This window comes from Aspergillus tubingensis (assembly GCF_013340325.1).
Source record: "Aspergillus tubingensis WU-2223L DNA, scaffold_8, whole genome shotgun sequence".
Classification (NCBI taxonomy): Eukaryota; Fungi; Ascomycota; class Eurotiomycetes; order Eurotiales; family Aspergillaceae; genus Aspergillus; species Aspergillus tubingensis.
The window spans coordinates 1001211-1027692 of NW_023336282.1; the positions used below are offsets into that span (position 1 = coordinate 1001211).

Genomic DNA, 26482 nt, shown 5'->3' on the forward strand with positions numbered 1-26482 from the left:
AACAAAAAGGTGCAATACCCCCCCTACTCCTTCTTATTGAGGCTAATCAGAGTAGGACGGTCATCATGACATTCAATATCATCATAGTAGGAGGCGGCATCGCCGGACTCGCAGCCGTATGTACACACCCCTCACCCTTCTCAATTCTGTTCAGTAGCTAACAAACAATGGATTAGGCTATAGCTCTCCGCTCCGATCACCATACCATAACCATCCTCGAACAATCCTCCCAGTCGCGCGAAATCGGCGCCACCATCTCCCTTCAACCGAACGCTAGCAAAATCGTCGAGAACCGATGGGGCCTCGCGGACCGTCTCCGCGAGCAAGGCTCAATGCCTGACTCCGCCTTCGAAGTATATAACCTCCGTGGGGAGCTGCAGACACGCGTTCCCTTGGTGACATCCAAGTATGGGGCAGATAGGATGATCTACCACCGCGTCGATCTGCATCAAGTGCTGAAACATCGGGCTACATCGGATGAGTATCCGGGGCAGCCTGCTACGTTGCGAGTGTCGAGTAGAGTGAAAGGATGTGATTGCGATGAGGGGGTAGTTGAGTTAGAAGACGGGGAAATACTGAAAGGGGATTTGATCATCGGTGCGGACGGGATCAAGAGCGTTATAAGAGGTGCAGTACTGGGAAAAGAAGTGCCCGGTCAGACGACGGGGTTAAGTGCATATCGCATGATGGTAAATACTGAGGAGTTGGTTGCTGAGAAGGGGTTCGTGGATGTGATTGATCCACGGATTGCGAGGACAACGATGGTTGTTGGTCCTGATCGACGGCTTATCATGGGTCCGGCGAGGAATGGGTCTGTGTATAGTATTGTTGCGCTAGTTCCGGACGAGAAAAGGGATGAGGAGTCCACGAGTTGGATGACTGCTGGTGATAAAGGGAAGATGCTTGCTACGTTTGCGGACTTTCCGGAGTGGGCAACGACGCCGTTGCGGTTGGCAGCGAGGAAAGAGGAGGATATCGGTCTTTGGCAGTTGAGGGATCTGGATCCGTTGGAAACGTGGTATCGGGGGAGGGCGATTTTGATTGGTGATGCTGCGCATGCTATGCTGCCGACGCAGGGACAGGGTGGGAGTCAAGCGGTTGAGGATGCTGAGGCGCTTGGGGCTTTCTTTGAGGGGTTCAAGGGGGGAGAAGGGAGAGAAGAGGTTGAGAGGGTTTGTCGAGAGGTTTTTGAGTGTCGGTATAAAAGGGCGAGTACAATCCAGGCGTATAGTCGCCAGGCGGGAAGGCCGGTGGAGGAAGATGTGAGGGTTGCGATGAATCCGGCCGAGTTTATGGACTATAATTGCTTGTATGAGGGGGCGATGGCCTGGAGGAGGCAGCAGGAGGCTGTAGTTGCTTGATTAATCACAGGTTGTTCTAATCTCATTTCATCCTGATATCACGATTCTGATATTGTTCTGTGAATATCTGAGACAACATTAGCCTATCAATAACCCGGATAGGCTATTCGATGCCCAATACCCGCACCCAACGCATGGATGACGGGTATCCCCAAGACCTCGTTGGCGCACATACGCAATCTCTCAGACATATATAAAACTATCGGCCAATTTCTCTGACGGGTTACCCAATACACAGCTTAAAGCGAAAATATTTTCTTAAGCGTGCTTGAAGTTAAACCCTCAAATACGCAACATGGAAGAGCCAACTTATGATCCGAGGTATATAACCCACGTGCCTCTGCAACGCCATCTCTAATTCAAATAGTCGTCCCATGCCGGCCCTGGAACTTGTCTATGTACACAAGATCGTCAACTGTCCGGGAAAGACAATCGTTGGCCTGCGCGTGGATTTTCCCCCAAACGGATCGACTCCACCCCATCGACACGGCGGCGCTTCGGTCTCGGCCTACGTCGTTAGCGGCACACTTTTAAACAAGATGAATGAGGACCCAATGAAAGTGATTCCTGCAGGAGGCTCTTGGTATGAAGCACCGGGTTGCCATCACCGCATCAGTGACAATGCCAGTTCGACAGAGCCGGCCACACTCATGGCTGTTATGATATTGGACTCGGAGGTATACGAGCGCGATGGGATGGCAGCGTTGCTTCAGATTGATGAGGAGTACAAGCATAACTAGAACGTTTGATTTGGCCTAACCACCCTGACACTAAGCTGTAGCTGAGGTGGCGGGTGATTGTGTTGGAGTTGAGCACTTACAAGGATTGAGATCAAGAGAAGTGATGTGTAATCGGCCATATGTCCATGCCTTCTTATAATGAATGGAGTTTCATCTCTAGGGATATCAGCTATTATCGTCTCTGATAAAAGTTTCCATTAGCATCGACCCGGAGTAGTATGAAGTGGTCATTCTGGTACAGCGATGACTCAAGAGGGGAGACAACGAGCAATTGGGGATGAAGCGATTGCATGTCTTGGCATCTTTAGTACTTGCACCCTAGGAGTAGTCGTGATGTTAAGAGAGAAATTTACCTTAAAATAATGCGATTAATTATCAATATCTACTCTGTACTTCTAACACACTATCGTAGCACCGGTTCGGGTTCCTGTTCCGGAAAGTTAGGGCGCAGGCTCGGCCCCACCGACCGAGAAGCTGGAGAATTTGTCAGGCCAGATGGCAAGATAGAAATTGAACGCTCATGTTTAAACAGACGAGTACTATCTAACTCTTGAGAGAAGACCAAATTGTGGGACGTAAAAGCTGTTATACTCATGGCGACCGTAGCAACTAGAAGCGTCACTCGGCTGACGGCCAGGTAAGCCCCAAAACTCTAGATCAATAGGAGACCAACTAATCAAGCAACAGAACACTATCCAAGAGAACATCAATTCTCACACCCTTCATAAATTCAAGGATGAGCTCCTCATCCGCTGCAGTGGCAGCAGCAACGTCATCAGAAACAGACGATGCCACTAAATCAGCAAAATCCAGCTATCAAATCGTCACCTCACACCACAACTTCCACGAAACAGAATCTCAAAGACCCAAATTCGACCACAACGCCCCCATCAGTGTCACCAAATCCCCTTACCCCAGCTGGGAATACGGCCAAGGAGTTCCCGACAACAATCACAGCTCCAGCAAAACCCACCACGAGATCGATCCCTACGCTGAGGATCGCCCAATGGTCAACAACTACCGACTGCTCGTGTCAGGCATCGCACCCCGACCCATCGGCTTCATCAGCACCGTCTCCAGCGATGGTAAGACCGAAAATCTTGCGCCCTTTAGCTACTTTCAAGTGGTGGATCACGACCCACCCATGTTCATTGTCGGGTTCTCATCCCGCCCTGGCGCAGTCAAAGATACGTATCGGAACCTGAAAGAGACTGGTGAGTGCGTTATCAACACTGTTTCCGAGGGGATGATTGAGGCTGTGAATGCGACGTCAATTGATGCCCCGTATGGAGTATCGGAGTGGGACGTATCGGGTCTGGGTAAAGCGCCTAGTTCGACTGTCAAGGCAGCGAGGGTTAAAGAGTCAGTTTTCTCTGTCGAGGGTAAGGTTGTCGATATTAAGGAGTTCAAGGCGCATAAGCCGGGCATGAGTTCTCCTGCGGTGGTTTTGATCCAGGCAACAAGGTTCTGGGTGCAGGAGGGTGCGGCGGATGAGGAGTTTAGTCATATTGACTTGGAGAAGTTGAGGCCTGTGGCGCAGTTGGGTGGGGTGTCATATGGAAGGATTTTGTCGACATTTGAGAGGCCTAGAAAGAAGTGGGATGATGAGGTTGGGAAGAGTGAGTTGTTGGCTGAGTTGGAAAGGAGGAATAAGGACAGTTCGTGAACAGGATTTTGTCTTGTTAAAATAGGATATTGGGCTTAGCATGAGTGTCAAGAAATATGCATACACTTGAGTAGTTCATGAAATCATGTTGATCTGGACGAGATATATTCGAACATCTCAGTAAACTGCAACCACGGGGATCGAGTTGTGGCATACAAGAGTTGTAACATTTATGCCTGACTATTCAGGCACCAATATCATCGCCAGATAAGGTAAGGCGGACCGTCGGAGTCATCCCGACGCGACGGACCGGCATCGGCCCTTGTACCCGACGACCAGTGACTGTTCAACGGCCATCCCAGAAGTACATCTGAGTGCAGAACCAAGGACAACAAAATATACATATCGTCAACATACGCTTGAATCTTGCTTCATCATGTCTTTCCTCCGCCTTTCTACAAGGGCTCTACCAGCCAATCTGCTCCCCCGCCAGCACGTCGCCCGCCGCACCATTGCAACAGCAAGCAAGAAGGAATGGCTCTGCATTATTCCTGATACACCAGAGGGTCCCGAACTGAGAAAGAAAGTTCGGGCGTAAGTTTACTTCTACTTCCATCTAGGTGTATGCCAGCTCAACTATCCTCGCTCACAACATCATAGGACTCACATGGAAGGAGTCGGCCCCCTCGTCCAGGCGGGAAAGCTAGTCGCAGGTGGTTCGTCTCACATCATCCTATTAACTTCTATTCGAGACCTCTTATATGGCTTTTCTCAATTAACTTCATCTTGATAGGTGCGATGCTGGCCACTCATCCCGAGGAAGGCCAAGATCTGTCATTCAAGGGCAGTATGCTTGTGTATATGGCTGAAAACTTGGAGGAAGTGCACCAGCTTATTAACGGCGATATCTACGCTAAGAGCGGCGTTTGGGATTTGGGAAAGGCTCTTGTTGTCCCGGTGAGTAATTTGCTTCCGTTCTTTTGGTCGTGGTACTGTGAGCTGGGTTGTGCTGATAATGGCTGCGTGCAGTATTTGTCCGCCGTGAGGGAGCCTTTGAAGAAGGATTAGGAATGATTATTTATTCTGTGTCTCTCAGAGATTAGTGGTGCTATTTTTCCTTGATGTATTAGAGAGCGGCCATCGTTGAGCACATATAATTTCTTAGGCTACTTAATGCAGATTAAGCATTTGACCTATCAAAGATGCTACCGGCATGTGATTTCTCAGGTAATTCTCCTAAGTTGCCGAAACTACTCAGACAGGAATGTGGTGTATGGCTGCAGCCATAATCTGCCATATTTGGTAAGCCCTTGCGTTGGTGGCATGCAGGTGATGGAGGGATACTGCAGACAGATTCCCAGCCACATAAGGCAAGAAGTTGGAGGCAATTTCAAGAACAAGGGACGATGGCGCATCTGGGAGCGCGTCAGACTGAAGATCTGGAGGTGGCCGGTTCAAGCCCGGCTCGTCCCATTCTTTTTTTCAATTTTTTTTTCCGAATTTCGGCCTGGTGGGTCCCATTCGGCCTCATACAACAAACGACCAACATGAATACGGATGTGAAGGAGGTATGGGAAGACGTTTGATTGCAATGATGGGGGAGAAGGCAATCGATCGTGGTCTTTTTTAGAATTTGCTTCTATGGCTCGCATGTTTTAGTTGATGTCAAAGGATGTCCCTTAATATTCCTGGTCCTCCCCCGTGGTTGGCTATGGGTATATCCGAAGGCATGGACTAATCGTTCGATGACATGCGAGTAAACGACGGTGTCGTACTCCATATGAGGGAATATATAGACAGGTACTGCTACTATGGCCTTGGCTCACTGTACTAATGTATCCATTCGACGCCTGGTATGATGAGCAACTAAGTAAAAGGGAGGTACATGATGTTTTTAGGCTTAATGTGCGGATATATATAGTTGTCAGTGCAGCCGACATTGATAGTATCAAAACAAACAATTTTGACTAAGCTCGGCAGTTTGCGACCACTAAGAGGCCAGGGAGCAATGGCAGAGATCATCAAAGCAGGAGCCTTACCATAAACTTTAGTCGTAGTTATACTGACTCTTATGGCACGTCTCATGCTTGTGCTAGCGACTACGCCTCCTTTAATGTAACACTATGTGGGCCCAATTATACATCAAATGGCCTGCTGGCCCAATGGTAAGGCGCTTGACTACGGATCAAGAGATTGCAGGTTCGAGTCCTGCGTAGATCATTCTTTTTTAATTTTCTTTTTTCACTTCTATTTTTTCTCTACTACTTGACAAAACATTCAGGCGACCGTTCAAAGCACCCGCCCATATCTTTGAACCACTTGTGTTCCATCACCACCTATCATTAATATTTTCGACGAGCTGTGTCACACTCTATGGCCGAACCGAACCTCACCCCAGGCTCCAAATTGTACAGCCATTTGACTCCGTACACCATTTGATCTAATCGACCATCACATCTATAAGATCCTCAATATCCTTCACAGTGACATTCTTTTGCATCTCCCGCGCCAGTGACACGGCACATGAGACAATGTTCTTAATCTGCAGTACATGTTAGCTTGCTTGTAACCTTAAAACTACCGAAAGCTGACGAACCTGTCGCCCATTCAGCGCATGCCTCGAAAGCGTCACAAAGTCATCGGCGGTAAATTCAGCCAGCTCCGACGATTTTGCGACATTGGTCAAGAAATTCTTCCACACTTCTAGTCGGCTATTGGTATCAAGCTCCGGATAGTGCATGGTGAAATGGATTCGACCTGTGATAATCGCATCAGGAGCTGAAAACACCTATCAATCAGGCCGAAACTCACTCTTGAATGCCGGATCAATGTCGCTCTTTCGGTTTGTGGTGAGTATGGCGACACCACGGAAACTATGATGGATATTAGCTCAGGCCGACATTTCCTATCAAGGGCTACTTACTACTCGAGTCGTCGGAGAAAGACGCTGACTAGAGCATCCCTCGCTAGGTCCTTGCCACGAGCCGAAAGGAACACATCTGCTTCATCGATCAATAGAACACAGCCCCACCGCCGGGTGATCTCTAAGATCATCCCCAGGCGATTGTCGACTATATCAGGGTCGATTCCAAGCTCGCCGGTTGCTACCACATACAAAGGGCGCTTAGTTACTTCGGCAACGGCTTCTGCAGTCAAAGTCTTGCCCACACCCGGGCTTCCAGTTAGGAGCGCAATAAGGCCTTTGCCTTTGTTCACAACGATATCGTCAAAGACCGCGTCATCCTGTCGATGGGCCTTGACAAGTCCATGGATAAGTTCTCGGCGGTTTTCGGCCATGACCAGTCGTTTGAAGGCATTATGGTTCCACTCTACATCGGATAACGCCGATACCGAAAGTTGACACCAAGACTTTTGTGCGAAGCTGAAGCCATTGATGAACGAGGCACAAATCAAGTAATGGTCATCAGACAAGCCGACAGTATCCAAAAACCCTTCTGATAGTACATACGGTTTGTTCAACTCCGACGATGTGTTATGAAGATAGTAACCAGCCGGGTCGACCATGACTCTCCCCAATGCCTATATAAGTGAGTCAGCGCCAATGTCCAGAATGAAGTAAGAGTTGTAGTCAGACATTAAACTTCTCGGGCATGGAGTCACCGTTGGCTCGTTCAAACTCTTTTATACCGTTTGCAGCCGTATACTCTCTGCATGCAGGCTGTTCGAGTAGCGCAACGAATTTGCGCCCGCGGGCAATGAGCCTTTCTCGCACGGCAAATTCCTCGTCATGGTATTTGAGCGGAAAGATGTTTAAGCTAGTTATTGTTCTCGCACCCTCATATTTGTTGATTTCTAGCTCCATTGACGATTTACCAAAGTCTTGACCGTCATGTTTGATAACTTCGGCAAAAGCAGAGAAGTATTGCTGGCCATTTGGACGTGACTGATAACTAGACATCTTCAGGTTGAAGGCCTGCTCTTCAGTCATAAGGCCAAACCGGGGTGAGATAATAACTTCCTTGGGCGGGAAGATTGCCCAAAGAAGGTCCCAGGTGATCTGATTCTCACTCAGAAGCGATTTCAAGCTGACGATCTGAGCTGCAAAGTCCTCTTCAACAAATTGCAGAGCCGTGCCAATATCATCGATAAGTTGCTGGTTCGGTCTCTCCTTCTGCTTCTCCTCTTCTTTAATACGTATCAGATCCGGGGCGGCCCAGAAGAATACTTCGGGTGTGGCCTAAAGAGGTTCATCAGTCAGTGGAGCTTCAAAAGTCCGTATGAGCTGACGAACCATGGGAGGAGTCTTATTCAAGTCAAGACCCTCTACATTTTTGAACAGATCACGAAACAAGTCTTGCAGGAGAGGAGACCGGATGTCAATCTCGACGTGGGAGACCATGCCCTGCTTTGAAATAACTCGGCGAACGACCATTGCAGTCTTACTGAAACGGTCGGGTTTGGCTTTGACTTTTGCCGTCTTAACGAAGTGAACTTGTCGGTCCTTTCTGTATCCATGTTAATGGTCCGGCTGTCTGAGGTTCGACGCAATGTTTCGCTACCTGCTATATCTGTTGGAGCGAACTATGGTTAGCACCCTCTTTACCAAGACCTAAGGCACGGTCTCAAATCTCACATTTGATCCACGCGCAACAAACGCTGAGACTTGTTGCCACGGTCCGTCATGGCGCGCTGGATGGATGGCTTGGAAGGCCCGTCTGAGGGCTTAGCCGCCGCCGCGGACTCGGTCTGATCGGCCATGTCGTTTTTGCTTGCTGATAATGGCTACAGTGGCACATGAAATGATAGAACAGACGAATTTTGAACGAAAGGTGAAAGAATTGGCAACTGGAGCAACTTATGCTTGGACAAAACAAGGCTGTCGACACTTCGCTCGTATATGAAATGTGGGCCAGGGCGTTCGCAGTGGGGGTGGCTGCTGATGCTGTCCAAGGCTTCAAGCTCATCCTTCCTGGTCCATGCGTCAGCACAGCGACAAAGTCGCGCCACCATTTCTGCCCAACTCAATGTACCAAAAGTCTTCCTTCTATTTTAAAAATGGAGGTAATAACCTGTTATCCGGGGAGTTTTTGGTACAGAACTTTTTCTTCTAAGCCAACAGAGGCTAACCTTGCTGCCTTCCAGGGTCTCGAGACGACAGGGTGTCGAGCCGTGCCGCGCGGCGCTAACCCTGGCCCCCCGCAGGATCACTCAGATTTTAGTCTGACAGCCTTGTCAGTTGTCACACTAGGTTAACTATATGTGACTGGTTATCCTCATGCAAGGTCTGACGTGTGCACCGGCGGGGTAGATTGCAGACTGTCTTCTGTCCTATTTCCCAGAGTAGTGAGGCGCGCATAGTCCCCAGCATAGAGCCTCCCGGTGGGACCAGACCCAGTCTATTACTTATAGTTATTATCTCGCGTGATCTCAGCGAACCATTCCGGTCCTTGACAAGGCTGCCGGTTGTGCCATATCCTCACAATGCTCGAGGAATCCAGCGAAAATGTGGGAGGAGCAGGCTCAACTGCCTTTGTGCGTGCGCTGGAAGAATATATCAATAAACCCCGATCGGCGAGAAGCAAGACCCCCCAGTTTCTCAAGAAACTGCAGGAACAACAACGTTCCGGCTCAAATCTTACTGGAGATGCCATCAAGAAAGACCTTTTCCTTTTGGACCGCCAGGCGACAGATCGTACAGCCGCTCGTGCCGCTCGCAAGATCTTGGGACCGGTTATACAGGTGCTTAATACCTACTCAGGAATTGTCGAAACTCTGGTCTCAGCAGATCCCATGCCTACGGCTATCATATGGGGCTGCTTGAAGTCTGTTATCGACTGCTCGCAGAGGTTCCTTGAACTCTATGAAAAGATATCCGATCAGATCAAACGCTTAAACACACACATCACCGTGCTTACAGAATATGAGGATTTATTCGATCACTCCGCTACGATGCGGGAGCTATTGCAAGCATCGTATATCGACATCATTCGGTTTTGGCGAAGGGTGGACAAGGAGTGTAACCGCTGCGTGGCTAATCGTGCCTTTCGAGCGATCGCCCCTTTCAGTACAGAAAAGCTCGATGGCATTATCACGAGCATCGGAGATACGGCCGACAGCATGAGTCGTCTTATTCCTGCCGTTCAGGAACGCCTAGACAGAGGAGAGCGGGAAAATGCAGCCGAGGAGCGTCGGCTTGCCGGTATCGCGCGAGAAGAACAAGCAGCACTTATCCAAATGTATGCGGAAGAGATGGAGAAACGGAAAGAAGAAAGGAGACTACAAAGGCAGGAAGAGGTACGAAAGTGGTTGCGAGATGGGACTATGCCACTGAATGGGAGCAACTTTCGCCACCGTGACAGCAAGCTGGCGCAACGAAGCCCAGGCACTTGTGACTGGGTATTTGAGCATGCGACTTTGAAAGATTGGATGGATAAAGATAGCCCAGCCTCTCAAGTATGGGTGAAGGCATCTCCCGGAGCCGGAAAGACTGTATTGACTGCGTCTGTTGTTGAAAAGCTGGAAGCGACCAGCGCTGAAAACGTTGCCGTCATATATCATTACTTTACTTTTGATGAAGAATTTCCAGCCTTATTGGTCTATCGCTGCCTTGCAGAGCAGATTGTCAACCGACTGGGAAAACAGACCGGCGACGTGCCAAAGGATATCCACAAATTTACACAGGAAGGTGCTACAACCGCTAATGTTGAAGATGTCAAGCAAGTGATCAGAATGCTCCTGGAAGAAATGGCCGTTACCTACATCTTTCTCGACGGGCTTGATGAGGAGTGCGAGACAGAGAACAGAAAGAAAGAGCTTTGCAAGGTGTTGGAATTTTTTGGGGAGCTGAGCCGTGCTATGCCAAGTCGCCTGCGCATTTGGTACAGTTCTCAGCACCGCACCTGTCTCGATGCTCCCCTCAGTAGCCTTCCATCCATCGAGATCACGAAGGAGTTGAATAGCCACGACATTGAGCACTATCTATTAGACAAGATCGAGGACCTGAAAAGTCTCGAGTTTGATGCAGGGTACATCAGGTTGATTATTGGTGATCTGCGTGAGAAAGCCGACGGATGCTTTTTGTGGGCCTCACTAATGTTAGACTCTATGTCGGACGCAGTGACCCTTCATAAGGTTCAAAGTATCATTGAGGGAGGCCTTCCCGACAGCTACGAGAAGTACTACCAGAGAAAGATGGACAGCATCCGGCCTGGTCTGAAGGAATTTGCTTCGTATGTAACTCCGAACGCCCGCGACGTGGTTTTAAAAACTGCTAACCTGGAGCTGCTAGGATTATTCTTTCCTGTATCGTGCATGCTAAACGTCCGTTACGTCTGGATGAGCTTTGTGAATGTACGGCGATGGTGAAAGGCATTGAAGGACAGAATATTGATAGGAGCCAAAAGATCAAGAAAAGCAAGGTGCTGGAGTTATGCCAACCACTTGTCCAGATCCATGAAAGTGATGGGCCAGCCGGCACCATCTCTATCTGCACGCTGACTCATGGCTCGGTCAAAAACTTTCTGTTGAAGAACCCAGGGATCTTGGCAAACAATTCCAAACCACCAGCATATGCGCTCACAAATGATGTTTTGGCGAATGTATGCCTCAAGTATCTCCTGCAGCCACGGTATCAGCAACTTCTTACCAGAGAGGGCGAAACATTCGTCGATTGTGATGGGGAGGACATTCTTAACCACCATCTTCTCTCTTATGCCGCCAAATACTGGGATAAGCACCTGGATGGAGTCAATTATTCATTGGACTATTGCCAGAAAGCCTCAAGCTTTATCCGAAGCCCACAGTTCTTCACATTGCTACAAGTCCAGAGTCTCTTTGTCGACGGTATGTTTGATAAACCTCCAGACCTTTTGAAGAGCCACGTTAACTAATGAGAGATATAGGTCAATTTCGCTTCTGGTACAGTACTTACCGTCCATGGGCTGGCAGACATATCAAGCGCGTATTTCCTCATTGGTTGGATGATAACTGCAATGAGCCCTTCGCAAAGGACTATGCATCCTTTGTGGGTGAGTGGGGACCACTATTGGACCGTGAGACAAGCATCACGGGCGCCTTCGCAGGCGAAGTCGATCGATGCTTTCCTGGGGCATTGGGACCCAACAACTACCTTCACAAGGGACCCAGCCGTTACCGAAGTCTGATGTTTACGGCAGAGACTGAGCCGATTGAGCCCCCAATTCGGTGCTTTGAAGGGGTTGACGAAACGGGGAGGTATTTGACAGTACTGAACCTGGAAAAGGTGTAAGTGCCACAGCCCCACGTTGTCGTTGTTCATGGCTTATTGATGTTATAATTACGAGTAGTAGTGAAGACAGGCTACAGTTCTGTTGCGAGCATTGGCATTTGAATGGTCGCAAACCCGAGCTTCGAACAACTCAAAAGTTATATGCATCCGCCTCAACCTGGTCTCTTTATGAATATCCCTTGACGGAGAATGTTCCGGGCCGACCTCGTCTGGTTTCCTTCACTAAAGACTTGAAATTCATGCGCATTGGGTCTCAGCTATTTGTCAAGGGTGTGGACCATGATTATACGTCCCTACCTGTGACCGATCCCGACGAAGATTATTTCGATGAAATGGCCAGCAACAACAATATGGTTGCTGTGTCAACAAGACGACATATCTCAAAGTCAGATGTGGAATTTCCAGGGGCAGTTACTGGCGATGTGAGAATTGTTGACTATGCGGATATAGCGATTCAAAAGCGAGAAGAAGAGGTAAGCGAGTTGGATCAAAGAAGTACGGCCGCCCCAACTTCAGCTGCCGATACACAGCCAACTACTACCGTTACGAAAAGCAGTGATGACGACAGTGATAGCGGGACCATTGACACCGATATCACATCAGAGTCTTCATTGAAGCTAGAAGACCCAGATGAGTTCCAACCATCGACCGAGAAAGACAAGGCGCTGGAGCTCGCAACAAAGGGGTCGAATTATACAGACGAACTCATGAAAAGCTCTTCCGAGTCTGCCGGAAATTCGGCTTATACCTCCTGGAGCGAGGGATCGACTGATCTTGATGATGAGGTGGAGGACGAAGAGGAATGGAATGATTGGGATCTCGAGAATCTGGAACTGGAAGAGCTCGACATCGAAGAGAAGGGAAGCTTTCTTGGCAGCGACAACGACGGATACAGCAGCGGTGATGAGAGGAAAGATGCTTTGAAACTACATGATGATCTCGCGAGTGAATTATCGGAGTCAGACAACGCGAGTGACGCATTGGAAAAAAGAAGTGATATGCTACCATCGGACTCTGATGGTAGTGACGTTGAGAGTGTCGGTTCTTCGACGAACTACAGCGTCTCTAGCAGCGAATATGGCTCCGATGATGAAAACCGCGGCATACTCGAAAACATGATGACCGGAAATAAGACCACGAGCACCGAAGGGACTCGTCGCACAAGCATTCGAGTGTACGATGCTAGCAGAAAAGAACGCATCCCCGTATTTCACTTTACCTGCTTTATTAAAGACAGGTTGTTCGACTCACCTCCGGTGTTCCACCCTTCCAAGCCCCTCCTGGTCTGGCCACTGGGCGATAGGGAGATTCTGTTTGCCAACTATGAGAAGAACACGTATTTTACACGCGGGCTATGTCGGTCGGGCTATGGCAGCTGCCACATCTTCATCAAGGCTCACTTCTCGAGCGACGGTCGGCACCTGCACCTCGCGGCATTGGAAGCTCGCGAGGCCGCCAAATCAGACAAGGAAGAAGCCTCCGTACTTCTCAGCCTGCAGGTCTCAACACACCGACTATCCGAGCACAAAACTGCTAGTAGCCCGCCTCGAATGATCTTCCGCACCACTGTTGAGCTCGGTAACACCCCTAAATTGTCCGTGTCCAATCTCCCTCACTTCCTAACATGGAGCGACACACATCTTTTCTTCACAAGCCGCAACAACAAGCTCGATGTCCTTCGGATTCCTCTCTTCCGTTTCCCGGGCGACAACGTGGACCTGAACATCTGCTCCCTACAAGAACCCATATTTTTGCCACGTTCAGTCGAAGCACGAAACATGTACTTCTTCCCATCTCAAGAAACAACGAAGAAAACTTCACGGAAGAAGGACACGAAGTCAGCAACGCTTATTCTAGGTGCACAGACATGTCTCCCAAGCCAGGGAATACTGGTACCTCGGCACATGTGTTATCCCCCGATCGCGGTATTTCTGCGTGAGGACAAAGATTTAGTCTGGGCTTGCAAGTCGAATGTTGATGAGGGTAGAAAGATCAACAATGCCTGTGGCAGGTTGAGGGGGAAGTTCGAGTCGTTCGATCACAACGAGGATTGTGACATTATCCCGTATTTGTTTTGATGTGAGCTTCAACTCTGGCTAAAATCTGTATCTGTTGTACCTCTATGGAGAACATCCCACTGCATAATTTATACGAAAGTCAGAAGACGAATCAGTAATGATAGAGATTAGGCGTCAAGTTAGCAGTCATCGGTGTCTACAACATGTTATGACAGTAGAAATCTTGAGCTACGTCAAAGTACTTTATTTCAGCTGAGAAGGAGGATTGCATCTTTTAGTGTGGCGGAATTGAAATCCGCAACCACCGAGTGTAACCTTTCCCCGAATAATGGACATTTCCTTAACTCAGTGCCACCAGGGATTCCCTTCTATCATTGCAAGACCATCCCCGACAGTTCAGTATTAACAACTAAACTATCAACTGTAAGAGGCTTCTTTCCTCTCATCGGTCCCCAATGCAACTAAACACCCCCCGGCGTCCAGTATTACTAAGACCTTTTCAAAGTGTCCATTCTTGACTCTTCTTTTCTCTTGCTGATACTCATACAATGCGCTACACTACAATGACAGCCTTTGGCCTGCTTGGTAGTGCAAATGCAGCCACTTTTTGCAGCTCAGGTCGCTGGGTCAACCTCGCCTCCATTCCCACTCCCCGTCAAGAGCATGGGACCGTCGCCATCGGTAACTCAACTATTGTGATCGTCGGTGGCATCGCCCCTCAAGACAATAGTACCACCGTATTCACAACCGACCTAATCCAGCTCTACGACATCGCCTCCAATACCTGGCGCACTGTATCCCCGGCCCCCTTCAGAGTCAACCACCCCAACCTTGCCTCCGTGGCCCCCAACAAACTTTACCTCCTGAGCGGTCTGACCGACGTACCACCCCCAAAAGGCCAGGATCTAGACATCAACTGGATTGCCTCCAAGGACTGCTACGTTTATGACGTTGCAACAGATACTTGGACCGAGATTGCTTCCATGCCTAACGGCACAGAGAGGGGCAGTCCCATCGTCGGTGTTCACAACGAGATGATCTATCTAGCCGGCGGAATGACTGTCCTCCAGACTGGATATTAAGATGCAGTCGACTCCGTTATGTCATTCAACACTACCTCTGGCCTCTGGCAGAGACTTGAGTCCGCTGCGGCTGAATTGCCAGAAAGCCGCCAGCATGCTACTGGAGCGGTTATTGGAGACACTTTCTATGTTATCGGTGGACGCCGATACGGCCAGATATATCATCGAGACACGGTTTTCGAGCTCGGTCTGCAGAATATTGAAGCGGGCTGGAGGACGAGCAGCGGCCATATGCCTACCTCCCGCGGAGGCATCTTTGGGGGTGCTGTTGATGGGAAGTTCTACATTTTCGGTGGTGAAGGAAATCGAGGTTCCAATACCGGTGTTTACAACCGAACGGAGATGTTTGATGTTGCCTCGGAGCAATGGATCAAGTTGATGCCCATGGCTGTTCCTCGTCATGGTACTCAAGCTGCGGTGGCAGGGGGATGTATCTATATCCCTGGTGGTGGCCTTCAGGAGGATGGCAAGGAGGTCATAGTGGGTGGAATGACGACTTACCATAATCCTACCTCTCACTTTGTTGCTTACTGTCCTTGAGTATTGGGAATGTAGAGCGGCGTGAGGGATATAGAGAAACGGGTTGTTTGAGAGGCAGTTATTTCTCGTCACGGACATTCTGCCTGGAATGATCAATGACAATAATTATAATTTCATTTACTTTCACAGTGATTCACGGACCAGTCTTCTAGCAGGCACCCGGATAAGATGCAGAGCCCTCAAAGCTTGGACAAGGCTTCTGCAGATTGACTGTTGACAGAAGCCTCCTTTGCCGTGTAAATCGAGGTATCGGCATATCTTTGAAAGGTACGACGTTAACGCTACTATCCCAGAAACAAAGCCCTGAATTGATTTATTCACGGCTATCGACATCTACTACTATTCAATTACAAGCGTAAGACCCAGCTCAGACATACACTACGAACGTATAATACGGCAAAAAGCCTATACCCATAAACTTATTGCATACTAGAATCTATGAAAACAAAGTCGGGTGTGTTGAACCCCTTCATGGCATGGTCAGCCCTTCGAAATGATGTCACATCCTCCTCGTCGCAACAAATCACACGCTCCACCATCAATTAGGCCGCAGCCTTGTACACAAAGTGGATAGGGACGGAAATAGTTGATGATTAAATGCCACCTCCAACAATGCCACCCCTTCTTCTTCCGCAGTGATCGTTCTTGTTAAGGCCACCATCCACACAATCGCTCCTTTCACAACCCTCGACCAACGTCAAGGTATAGTCATCGTTACAATGAAAGATGAAGGGATCCCAAAGACCAGGCGTATTTACTCGCCCTCCATAGCCCCCGGCTGTCAGCGCAGCCCTAATGGCGGAGGTTGCTTCACCTATATGAGGTTGATTATCAGATTAGTTACTTCATAATCACTATTACAAAAAGAAACGAGCATTTATGGATTACCTCGATTCTGAAGTGTAGATGCGCAATAATTGAATCCCGGTTTGCAATCGGCAGTGGCGCCGGCGTGGCACCCTGACTGCGCTGTAGCAAAGCTCGCCAGGGCGATGGTAGTGGCGATAATCGTGGTGAAATGCATGGTGGGAAGATAGGTGGTGTGCTTTTGAGGACTGACTGGAAGTTTATAAATTGGGATCTGTAGAATTGACCTGAGAAGAACTTGGTTGTTAATGGAAAGATGTCCTGATGAATGGCAAGAAGGGTCTATTTATACTGAAGGAGGGCCCTGGAGAGCCAATGCTGTTTAACCACCTCTCCTCTCTTGCGAAGAAGGTAGGAGTCGCTGATGTGGTGACGAGCTGCGAATATCCGGTGTGAATTCTCTATCACATCGCATAGGTTCCCGACCTAGTAGTCTTGTGTCACTGCTGCTGCATGATATCAAATCACGAGGCTGTACACGAAGAGATCATGACCTCAATTTCCTCTCTACACCGCACAAAACCTGTTATAGATTGGTTGAGAGGTAATTGTGAGACAGAAGGTCGTGCTCGGGCTTGAGCAAAACAAGGTAAATGGGAGTTGCTCTAAACAGTGGCTTGTTGACCGACCCACCTTTTCCCGATAGTTAGCATTCTTGTGCATCACGAAGGGGAGTGATTCGACTAGGTTGGGGAAAAGAGGCGGGGAAAAAAGAATGAAACTCATAATTCCAGTCAAGCTGATTCTCACTTTAGCAAGAGAGCCAGAACCTCTTGCTTGACTTGGTTCTATTGGTCTCTCTAGGCCAGTCGGGACCACAACAAAAGCCCGAGGGATTTAAACAGCTAGAAGAAAAAAAAGCAAATGTCGGGCCTTATTACATGGTAGGGCTGATTTGTTCCCGGGATTGGTTTTCGATGGTGCTTCTCCCATGCATAATGTATACTAGTGGTAAATAGGCTGTGATGTGATGCGACCTGAGACATGTAACTAGTACAAGAAAAAGAAAATCCCGGTTGTGGCACCGATAGTCGGTTTCTGAGATAGGGCTGGTTTGTAACACCCACTAACTAGGCCTGCTGACCTATTGCCCTGCAGTCGGTTTTACTGTAAGGGAATGTACCATGGCCAGTTTCGGAAGTAGGCATCAAAGGCACTCTAAATATGATGGTATAATTTTGTCAATAAGAGCCCTGCGGCTTCTAACAGCCAGCCTTTTCCAGTAATAGGAATTGAATCGCGACAGTCACAGAAAGAGAAGCATGATTGTTCGTTTTATCGTCCAAACACACAAATACACACACATACAAACACAGAAAGAAAGAAAGAGAAAGAGAGAGAGAGAGCATTGGCATATTTGATTTCATTCATTTCATCTCATTGGCCGAGTGCGCTTTATGCCAAATACTACCAGTGCCAATATCTGTATCAATTTTAGGAGAGAGAGGGGGGGCCATCGTGACAGCGCAAGGGTGTTTCCGATAATCCGATAATCCGGAAATCCGATGGGTGTACCCACAACGCCTACAGAACCCCAGAATATACAAGAGGTGATAAAAGGAGGTATTCGCCACGAGCGTTCCAGTCAAGTACAGAGCAAAACAACAATTCATTTCATGATCTTTAAACCATCACCTGAAATTCATCCAATTATCAACATGGTTGGCTTTGACATGCGTGGTTTGACACCGGCTCCGGTAACTCCCTTCACGCCGGACGGTGCAGTAGACTACGAAGCTATACACCGGCTTGGTTCCTGGCTTGGTGGCATTGAAGGAGTCAAAGGACTGGTTGTGCTTGGCCACGCTGGCGAGGGTACCTTTCTCACCACCGAAGAGCAAATCTCCGTCATCAAGGCTTTTGTGAGGTCGGTGGACAACAAAATCCCAATCATCGCTGGAATCACTGGCGAGGGCACCGAAGTGGCCGCCTTAGAAGCGAAGCGTGCCAAAGAAGCTGGTGCGGCTGCTGGCTTGCTCTACCCATCTCATGGCTGGCTGCGCTTCGGATATCAGCCCGGGGCTCCTCAAGATCGGTACCGCCGTGTATATGAGGTGTCAGGCCTGCCGTTGATCCTCTTCCAGTATCCGGACAATACAAAGGCGACCTACAGCTTACAGACTATGCTTGATATTGCTGCTCAACCCGGCTGTTTTGCCATGAAGAACGGTGTGCGCAACATGCGCAGATGGGATACGGAAATTCCTGTTATTCGGGCTCAGCGCCCCGACCTACAAATTCTCTCTTGTCATGATGAATACCTGCTGCACACTTCCTTCGACGTCGATGGTTTCTTGGTTGGCTACGGGAACATCGCCCCCGAGCCTCTTATCGAGTTGATCAAGGCTGGTAAGGCCAAGGATTACAAAAGGGCACGAGCTATCCATGACCAACTCCTGCCGGTCACGAAGAGTGTGTATCATCGAGGATCTCATATGGAGGGTACGGTCGCGCTGAAACATGCTCTTGTTGCTCGGGGGATCCTGACATACGCCACTGTTCGTTCGCCTTTGTTGCCGCTCGAGGAGGGTGCAGAACAAGAAATTCATGCTGCCATCAGTGCTGCATCCCTCAGCAAGGTGGTTCTGTGAAGAGGAATGTCAAATTAAGGATCTGTATATGATTGTGTTAAGCTAGAAGGTAGATGTGAGGGAAGATCACATCCAATAGCCAATGATAAATTTATGCGGCTTCTGTAACAATGGTGGCCTTATACAGTATAGTAGTATCGTAAGGCAACCTAGTGCACTCAACGATGATGCAAGAAGATTGTCTGGATTAACCGTGGCTCGGATTTAGATATCCTCGTATTCTACACAGACTACTGACCCTGCGATCTCGGACTTCCGGCTATGCTCGGCTATCCAGCCCGCAACCTTCATTCTATTTGGTCTGCAAATCCGGCATTTCCGTCCCCCTCCTCTCCCACTCTCTCCACTAATCAGCACCAGAACCCATCATGACATCCACCCATTCACCACAACGCCCTTTGCTGGCACCAGATCCGTCCAGAGCGCCCCCAGGGAAGCGCCCCTTGCTGACGACCGGTGACGATGCGGATGATGAGAATCGCCGGAAAGACCCAAAAATCACTCGGGCTTGTGATACCTGCAAAAGAAAGAAAGTCCGCTGCGATGGTACGCTTCCATGCAGGAATTGTGCGAAACGAAAACTCCATTGTTTCTATAATGCCAAATACAACCGGGGTCGGCCCCCAACCCCACCACGTTCTATGACGATCGGTGAGCACCAAGCCAGACGGCAAAGTTATCCTCCAGAGCAGAATCCCAATAGACAGAATACGGAACCAGTTACGCATCTAGTCGCCGAGTCTCAAATTAACCCTCGGGATTCACCAGAGGTCGAACTTGAGGGGCAATATTCCGATCCTACATCAGGATTGAACTTCTTGCACAGAGCATGGAAGAAACTGTCGACACAAAACGATGATTCAGCATTATATCATTTGAACAACGCAGGAAGAGACCAACTGCTCACTTCAGCTGGAGATCCCCCATTTCATGTTGATGATGCAGCTCTAGACGATGTGATTCCAGTCGCCTCCGCAGCGAGGGAATTGCAAGAGTTCTACTTCGAAACGTGTGTGGTGACGTATCGCATGTTCCATCGGCAACTCGTAGAAGGTTGGATGGAGATTCTCTTAAAAAATCGACAAGAACGACGGCCAATTACCCATTCGCTCGGAAATCCTAGAACTGCGATACTGCTCACCATAATGGCTATCGCCTCTTTACGCCGCCATAAAGTCAACGGGAAAAGGCCCCAAGACGACAACATGGATGGCTCATGCAGAAGTGATCGGTTGTTCAGTGCGGGCATGAAACTGACTGAGACGGAGATGGGGTTTCCAAAAGTTGAATCCGTCCAGGCACGGCTCATCCAAGTTCTCTACCTTCTTCAAACAGCTCGCATGAACAAAGCCTGGTATGTATTTGGAAATGCCTTTCAGGTAACACTTTCCCTCGGCATGCACCGGTGTCGAGACCAGAGGAGAAATTTCCCTTTCCCGGGACGACCCCATAATTACATTATCTCAGAATGCTACAAACGCACGTTTTGGGTAGCTTACATTGTTGACACCTATTTGAGCGTCGTGTTCGGCAGGCCTCGACTTTACCAAGACGAGAATATTGACCAGGATTTCCCTAGCATGGTCAATGACGAGGACATGAAACCGCAAGGGCCTTGCAACTCAGACAACCCAGGAGATTGCTATATTGATGCTTTGATACATCATGCCAAGTATATTGTAATGCCTCTCCATTGCGATGATTGCATACTTACCACATTTCAGGATTGCACAGATCATAGGAAAAATATCACGAGAAGTATATTCGATCAGCAATTTGCCCAACGAAGATCGTCTAGCAGCTGTGCAGCGGTTGTGTCATGATTTGCATGTATGGTGGGCCAGCCTGCCGCCACATTTGGGTACAGTAAAACCCTCCACCTTGATACCCAGTTTCCGGCGCCAGGCCATTGCTATGCGGCTGGCATATTATCATGGTCTCATGCATGCCAATCGACCTTTCCTTTTGAGTGAAGGAGCATACGAGGAAGTTAAAGAATGCATAACTGCTGCCCAGAACAGTCTAGAACTTCTCAATAGAATGGCTAAAGACAGTACATTATTTCATTCTTTCTGGTGGACATATTATGTTATTTTTTGTGCATTGTCTGTTGTCTATGTCTGGGAGATTCAGCGAACTACCCGATGCATATATGGAAATGATGATCAGACATCGAGCAAGCTCTTTGATCTTGCAGAGAAGTGTCACTATCATCTCAAGAGAGCATCGACAAGTCTATCACAGAACCAACGATACAGCATGATACTAGATGAACTGCGATCCGAAGCACAGAGATGCCGAGCTGCGATGGAAAGCCTGCAAAGTCAACGTCCAGGTACTTTTCACGGTGCTGAAGGCCATGTTGCAGATATTAGCCTTTCATTTCCGCAGGACCCGGGAAGCTGCCTGAACACGGCCTTTCTCCAAGAAGGAGCCATGCCTGGGGTGTTAGAGAACCTCCAGTTTAGTGATTGGCAGATGCTTGACTCTTCGGTAAGTGTAGCGTTACAACTCCATTACAGTATGCTAAGTTCACTTAAAGGCTTTCTTGCCCTTATTGGACTCAAATTACGTCTCTCCCACAGACTTTCCTGGAGTTGAATAGGATTGATCGTCTCTGGTGGCCAGTGGAACTCTTACTAAAATGCCTTCCCCGCTTTTTGAACGCAAGATACATCGGTGGAAATACCGGATATCACGGAAAAGAGGGCTCACAGCGCCGAGAATCCGGAGTTGCCAAGGCTGCTCCGTGAACGGCGCCAACTTTGCTTGCTTCCCCGGATCTGCTTTTCCTGCATCTACCCCGTGGGGGTGCCAAGAGCTCTGTTAGCCCAGACCCATAAGATGATCTCGATTCCTGCTGTTGATTGTCCTAATCTGCGCCCCCAAGACCAACTCCGTCAACATGACTGATAAGGACACTGCCGTGATGCACCTAGAGGACCTCCCAGGTCATGGAGCCTCTGCCGAGGATTTAGAGTTTCTGTCTAATTTTCCACCCGAGGCAAAGAAGAAGGTTATCAGAAAGGTAACTGTATTGATATGGCGCACGTGTGTGGAGCTTACTGACAAAATCATTATAGGTTGACGTATGGTGTCTATCTCCATTCCTTCAATGAGTGAGTTGCTGAGTTACAATACAGATGCGACTCGTTCCAATGTTTGTCCTTTTGTACTTAGTTGCATATATAGACAAAACCAATATCGGTATATAAGACCCCCGAAATTTATGCGTTCTAATTTTTAACACTGAACAGGAAATGCCAAAATCGAGGGACTACTTCCAAGTCTACATATGAGCGGCATACAATACAATATTGCCTTGTCTATCTTTTTCATACCTTATGTTCTAGCTGGTACGAGTCTCCTATGTGCGAACGGCAAACAAACACTAACGTGGCAAAGAGGTACCAAGCAACATCATACTTAACCGACTCAAGAGACCATCACAGTATTTAGGGCTGCTAATATTCTGCTGGGGTGTAATCATGCTTTGCACGGGCTTTGTTCGCAATTTTGCCGGCCTTGTGGTGATTCGATTTCTTCTGGGTCTTTTCGAGTAAGGTCATAGGCGCACGGAACACTTTTCGCAGTACTGACAAGTCATATAGGGCTGGATTTCTGCCAGGTGCTGTGCTAATCATATCGAAATGGTATCTTCCAAACGAAACACAGACTCGCATCGCTATTCTCTACACATCTGCTGCTTCTGGTGGAGCCTTTTCCGGTCTCCTGGCATATGCTATCGCCAAAATGGACGGAATAGCAGGCTATGAAGGTTGGCGCTGGGTAGGCCATTTCTTTAAATCCTTCTGTGATCCCACTTACTGATATCCATACAAGATCTTCATCATCGAGGGTCTTGTGACAGTTTTCATGGCCGTTCTTTGCTACCTGCTCCTTCTGGATTCCCCATCTTTATCCCCCAACTGGCTTTCACAAGACGAGATTCGATACCTCGAGGTACGACAGCTGGTTTCCAATAATCATAGTGGTCACCATGAAAGCTTCAACAAGAAGATAATCTTCAGCGTCCTGACCGATTGGAAAATCTATCTCCTCATACTTGGTAATTGGTCCAATGCCGTCCCCAACTACGCACTCAAATTTAGTATGCCTGAAATCATCAAATCAATGGGGTATAAGTCAGCTACGGCCCAGCTTATGACAATTCCGCCTTACACAGTCGGCGCCATATCAGCTTACGGCTTCTCCGTGTTCGCTGATCGCTTTTCATGGCGAATGCCATTCATCGTGATCCCCCAGTGCTCGCTCATAGCTTCATTTGGCATTCTGTTTTCGAAAGCCGCCAGCATCGAGAATAATATAGCACTATGCTATTTTGCGATCTGCCTTGCTTGCTTTGGAATGTATCCCATCCTCCCTGGTGTTAATGCCTGGAATGTGTGCAACATTGTTAATCCGCACAAGCGTGCTGTGGCTATTGGTTATCTTATCTGCGTTGGGAATGCCGGTGGTATCATCGGCAGTTATATTTATAAATCCGATGAAAAACCCCGATACCCTACTGGCTACGGCACCTCTCTAGCATTCGCTGCTGCTGGACTCGTGGCTGCCTTGAGTTTGGAGTTCTGTTTATGGAGCGCTAATAAGGGCAAGGCTCGGTTGACTCTGTCTGAGATTGAGGAACTGTATACTGAGGAGCAGCTTCGCGATATGGAAGAGAAGAGTCCTCTTTTCAAGTATACTCTGTGAAGTTTATCTGTTATATTTGCATTTATAAATAGAGTTGGGAGAAAGAGACAGTACAATGTCAAAACATGGATGCTCTCGTCACAGCTCTGGGATGTGTATCATCCTCGCCCGAAAGTCCAATCTTGGCCCTTCCTGATCTCTAAGGCTGTCTGCACCCACCGAATGAATTTTCCTGGGGATTTTTGACCATGATGAGGTCGCAAACATGGCCTGTATCAGCCCCAATATACGAAGCTTTCTCATCGGGCGTGGGCAACTATTCCTATGAAACTCTAGTATGATGTTGACATTGGAAGGCCCAACAAATTTGACGATTATTTTTGGCTAGGTAAGCAGCCAATGCAGGAAAACCTACCAGACAGTATAAATTTGCATCTAGTCTGACATAAGTCTCGCTTGATGCGCCTTAGATCTATATCGAGGTACCCCATTGAAATAGAGTTCTGGAAAGTATATCATGCTGATGCCTTAGATTCTTTTATTTTACTGTTCATCTACTTGGATGTGACGCCCTACTGCTACAATATCTGTCAACAGAGGGAGATATACTGGTGTACTGTGGGGTTTGTTTCTACCCTAATGACCAAGAAGGCGATCTCAGGCCCATCAACTCCTACCAGCAAGGGTAAGATGGGTGTTTTGTGTCATGTTCAGCGGGCAAACATATGATATTAGCAACGCGATAAATGCAATGACTGCGTGATATGTATCCGAAGATCGCTTTTCCAGGCTGAATTAAATCTACGCTTTTCCACATACGTATCATTGGCAGGGCTACAAATTTACATCTATCTTCCTGTGTCCGGAAGAGGGGAATTTTGGCTTAAACTCAACGAAACGACTTTCATTTATAATTTCGTATCACGTTCGTCAAATAGGCGCTATACATGCTTCTTCCATAAAAGTGTGTCGTCATAATATGCAAATAAAGTGTAACTCACAGGGCATTGCTCTTAACTTCATATGGTACAATATAATCATCTAAGTTTTTATGGATACGAGTACGACGTGGCGCACCCGCCGATGCCGTTATGCTGGAAACTCTTCTTCTTGGATAATCTGTTCGGGCCAGTGGCCTACAACTATATCTGGAATAATGAACTGGACAAATCCAGGGTCAACAATTTATTTAAAAAATCATCCCCTGTCGTAGCATTCCCCTTCGCACTTATGAACCACGCCTTGTCAGGTTAACATTGAATCGCAACGATCACAAACGTCTTTTGCGAGCATGGCATGGCCTCGTCCAGGCTCCATAAGTGTTTATTCAGTACTTGGAGTGACGATAGTCGCGTCTGGGATCCTTTTTTACTACGTTAGACGCGCGTTGAAGCGTCATGGACAGTTTCTTCAACGAGGCACAAGAACGATAGTGAACTGCCAGCCTCCCAACCGCAGACTAGAGTATATCTTTCCTATGCTCCCATCTCTTAATTCAACACTGACTGTCTTCAGCGTCGTCGCAGTGCATGGGTTAGGCGCGCACCCCGAATTTACTTGGACGACGAGAGGCCCAAACCAGTCTCGCGTAAACTGGCTAACGGACCTTTTCCCACGAGACTTCAGCAAAGCACGGGTCATGACATTTGGCCATAACTCTGACTGGTTTGTCCGGGCGAGCAACAACACACCGTTTGAAAATGCCAAAATGCTTTTACGAGCAGTTAACGAGGAAAGGCGTGAACACCACAAGGTCAGTCTTCAAATAATCGAGATAACCATAGAGAACACCTCAAAAGTAACCCTTTTGGCTTATACCGCAGTGTCCCATCATTTTCATCGGCCATAGCTTTGGTGGCATTATTATCAAAGAGGTAAGATCACCATGATCTGTCTAAAGTGACCTGACTGATCTGGTTCATCAAGGCAATATGCTTGGCGGAAACAGATAAACAGTATAGGGACATATTGGATGATACAATCGGTATCATCTTTCTTGGAACGCCCCATCAAGGGTCCAATGTCTCGCAGTTTGGAGCTCTCATAGCACGCTTGACACGGGTATTTGGATCAAGCACCATACTACTAAAGAGTCTCTATAGGGATAACCCTCATCTATCAGACTTACAAGAACGATTCATGAGCGTTATTCGGAGAAGAAAAGACATTAAGCTCGTCACAATGTATGAGAAGCACCATACGTACTTTGCTCAACTTATTTATCTAGGCTTTGTAAGTACGATCATTACACGCTCTACATACCACGAATACTTACAAAAAATGAAAAAGATAGTCGAGAGGAATGCTGCAGTGCTTGATGTGGCCGAAAACATCGCAGTTGAGAAAGATCATATGGGGCTGAACAAATGTGCCTCACCAGATGATCCGGCCTATGACGCAATTTGTCAAGGCATCAATAAAATACGGGACCATGCAGAGAGCAGAGGCTGGAAGAAAAACTATTTAAACTGGTCCGAGAGGTCAAGGCTCTAGCTTACAAGTTGTGAGGGACCACAATTGCTGTGGTACTGCTGCAAGAATAGACCTCGGCATGCTCCGACTCAGGTTCCACAGATCGGAACTCACAACTCGAATCCGAGTCAGATGATTCAATCATGTTCGAGTCATGCTTAAACCTGACAGTATCTGGGTTGCGTCATTCTACCACGATGTTGTGTATTTTGGTGGTACGGAACCCACCTCAATCATTAAGATGGCGGCTGCGCGAGACAATATCCTCAGACAGGGACCTCACAGGAAAAGGGCCTGCTTCTGATCCTATGCTCAATAAACG

The 26482-nt window shown here is 48.1% G+C and overlaps 12 protein-coding genes and 2 non-coding genes across 14 annotated transcripts; 13 read left to right on the forward strand and 1 right to left on the reverse strand.

The window, feature by feature from the left end:
- Window positions 1–65: 65 nt before the first annotated feature.
- On the forward strand, window positions 66–1361 carry AtWU_06678 (FAD/NAD(P)-binding domain-containing protein; the record flags this gene model as incomplete). The annotated part of the gene is made up of 2 exons (XM_035501787.1): window positions 66–116; window positions 177–1361. 2 exons carry the CDS (start codon window positions 66–68, stop codon window positions 1359–1361), a joined length of 1236 nt encoding a protein of 411 aa, XP_035357680.1.
- Window positions 1362–1656: 295 nt separating this feature from the next.
- AtWU_06679 (cupin domain-containing protein) lies at window positions 1657–2101 on the forward strand (the record flags this gene model as incomplete). Its single annotated transcript, XM_035501788.1, has 2 exons — window positions 1657–1682; window positions 1729–2101. 2 exons carry the CDS (start codon window positions 1657–1659, stop codon window positions 2099–2101), a joined length of 399 nt encoding a protein of 132 aa, XP_035357681.1.
- A 736-nt stretch (window positions 2102–2837) lies between these two features.
- Window positions 2838–3767, forward strand: AtWU_06680 (flavin reductase family protein; the record flags this gene model as incomplete). The annotated part of the gene is made up of 1 exon (XM_035501789.1): window positions 2838–3767. One exon carries the CDS (start codon window positions 2838–2840, stop codon window positions 3765–3767), a length of 930 nt encoding a protein of 309 aa, XP_035357682.1.
- A 376-nt stretch (window positions 3768–4143) lies between these two features.
- AtWU_06681 (YciI family protein) lies at window positions 4144–4775 on the forward strand (the record flags this gene model as incomplete). Its single annotated transcript, XM_035501790.1, has 4 exons — window positions 4144–4301; window positions 4368–4423; window positions 4501–4664; window positions 4737–4775. 4 exons carry the CDS (start codon window positions 4144–4146, stop codon window positions 4773–4775), a joined length of 417 nt encoding a protein of 138 aa, XP_035357683.1.
- A 332-nt stretch (window positions 4776–5107) lies between these two features.
- Window positions 5108–5180, forward strand: AtWU_t171. The gene has a single exon. It is a non-coding gene; the product is annotated as a tRNA-Phe (tRNA).
- A 675-nt stretch (window positions 5181–5855) lies between these two features.
- Window positions 5856–5927, forward strand: AtWU_t172. Its single transcript has one exon. It is a non-coding gene; the product is annotated as a tRNA-Arg (tRNA).
- A 220-nt stretch (window positions 5928–6147) lies between these two features.
- AtWU_06682 (ATP-binding protein) lies at window positions 6148–8426 on the reverse strand (the record flags this gene model as incomplete). The annotated part of the gene is made up of 7 exons (XM_035501791.1): window positions 6148–6249; window positions 6304–6464; window positions 6519–6580; window positions 6631–7247; window positions 7303–7905; window positions 7960–8173; window positions 8302–8426. The coding sequence occupies 7 exons, from the start codon at window positions 8424–8426 to the stop codon at window positions 6148–6150; spliced, it is 1884 nt and encodes a 627-aa protein (XP_035357684.1).
- A 723-nt stretch (window positions 8427–9149) lies between these two features.
- On the forward strand, window positions 9150–14012 carry AtWU_06683 (vegetative incompatibility protein HET-E-1; the record flags this gene model as incomplete). The annotated part of the gene is made up of 4 exons (XM_035501792.1): window positions 9150–10897; window positions 10957–11510; window positions 11570–11930; window positions 11993–14012. 4 exons carry the CDS (start codon window positions 9150–9152, stop codon window positions 14010–14012), a joined length of 4683 nt encoding a protein of 1560 aa, XP_035357685.1.
- Window positions 14013–14500: 488 nt separating this feature from the next.
- AtWU_06684 (Kelch repeat-containing protein) lies at window positions 14501–15034 on the forward strand (the record flags this gene model as incomplete). Its single annotated transcript, XM_035501793.1, has 1 exon — window positions 14501–15034. One exon carries the CDS (start codon window positions 14501–14503, stop codon window positions 15032–15034), a length of 534 nt encoding a protein of 177 aa, XP_035357686.1.
- Window positions 15035–15052: 18 nt separating this feature from the next.
- AtWU_06685 (galactose oxidase) lies at window positions 15053–15574 on the forward strand (the record flags this gene model as incomplete). Its single annotated transcript, XM_035501794.1, has 1 exon — window positions 15053–15574. One exon carries the CDS (start codon window positions 15053–15055, stop codon window positions 15572–15574), a length of 522 nt encoding a protein of 173 aa, XP_035357687.1.
- A 2525-nt stretch (window positions 15575–18099) lies between these two features.
- Window positions 18100–19032, forward strand: AtWU_06686 (dihydrodipicolinate synthase family protein; the record flags this gene model as incomplete). Its single annotated transcript, XM_035501795.1, has 1 exon — window positions 18100–19032. One exon carries the CDS (start codon window positions 18100–18102, stop codon window positions 19030–19032), a length of 933 nt encoding a protein of 310 aa, XP_035357688.1.
- Window positions 19033–19400: 368 nt separating this feature from the next.
- AtWU_06687 (Zn(II)2Cys6 transcription factor) lies at window positions 19401–21637 on the forward strand (the record flags this gene model as incomplete). The annotated part of the gene is made up of 3 exons (XM_035501796.1): window positions 19401–20704; window positions 20757–21525; window positions 21575–21637. The coding sequence occupies 3 exons, from the start codon at window positions 19401–19403 to the stop codon at window positions 21635–21637; spliced, it is 2136 nt and encodes a 711-aa protein (XP_035357689.1).
- A 300-nt stretch (window positions 21638–21937) lies between these two features.
- AtWU_06688 (putative MFS transporter) lies at window positions 21938–23748 on the forward strand (the record flags this gene model as incomplete). The annotated part of the gene is made up of 7 exons (XM_035501797.1): window positions 21938–22060; window positions 22116–22121; window positions 22176–22239; window positions 22290–22388; window positions 22438–22591; window positions 22644–22821; window positions 22876–23748. 7 exons carry the CDS (start codon window positions 21938–21940, stop codon window positions 23746–23748), a joined length of 1497 nt encoding a protein of 498 aa, XP_035357690.1.
- A 1417-nt stretch (window positions 23749–25165) lies between these two features.
- On the forward strand, window positions 25166–26181 carry AtWU_06689 (esterase/lipase family protein; the record flags this gene model as incomplete). Its single annotated transcript, XM_035501798.1, has 4 exons — window positions 25166–25441; window positions 25512–25562; window positions 25615–25920; window positions 25978–26181. 4 exons carry the CDS (start codon window positions 25166–25168, stop codon window positions 26179–26181), a joined length of 837 nt encoding a protein of 278 aa, XP_035357691.1.
- Between the last annotated feature and the right edge of the window lie 301 nt (window positions 26182–26482).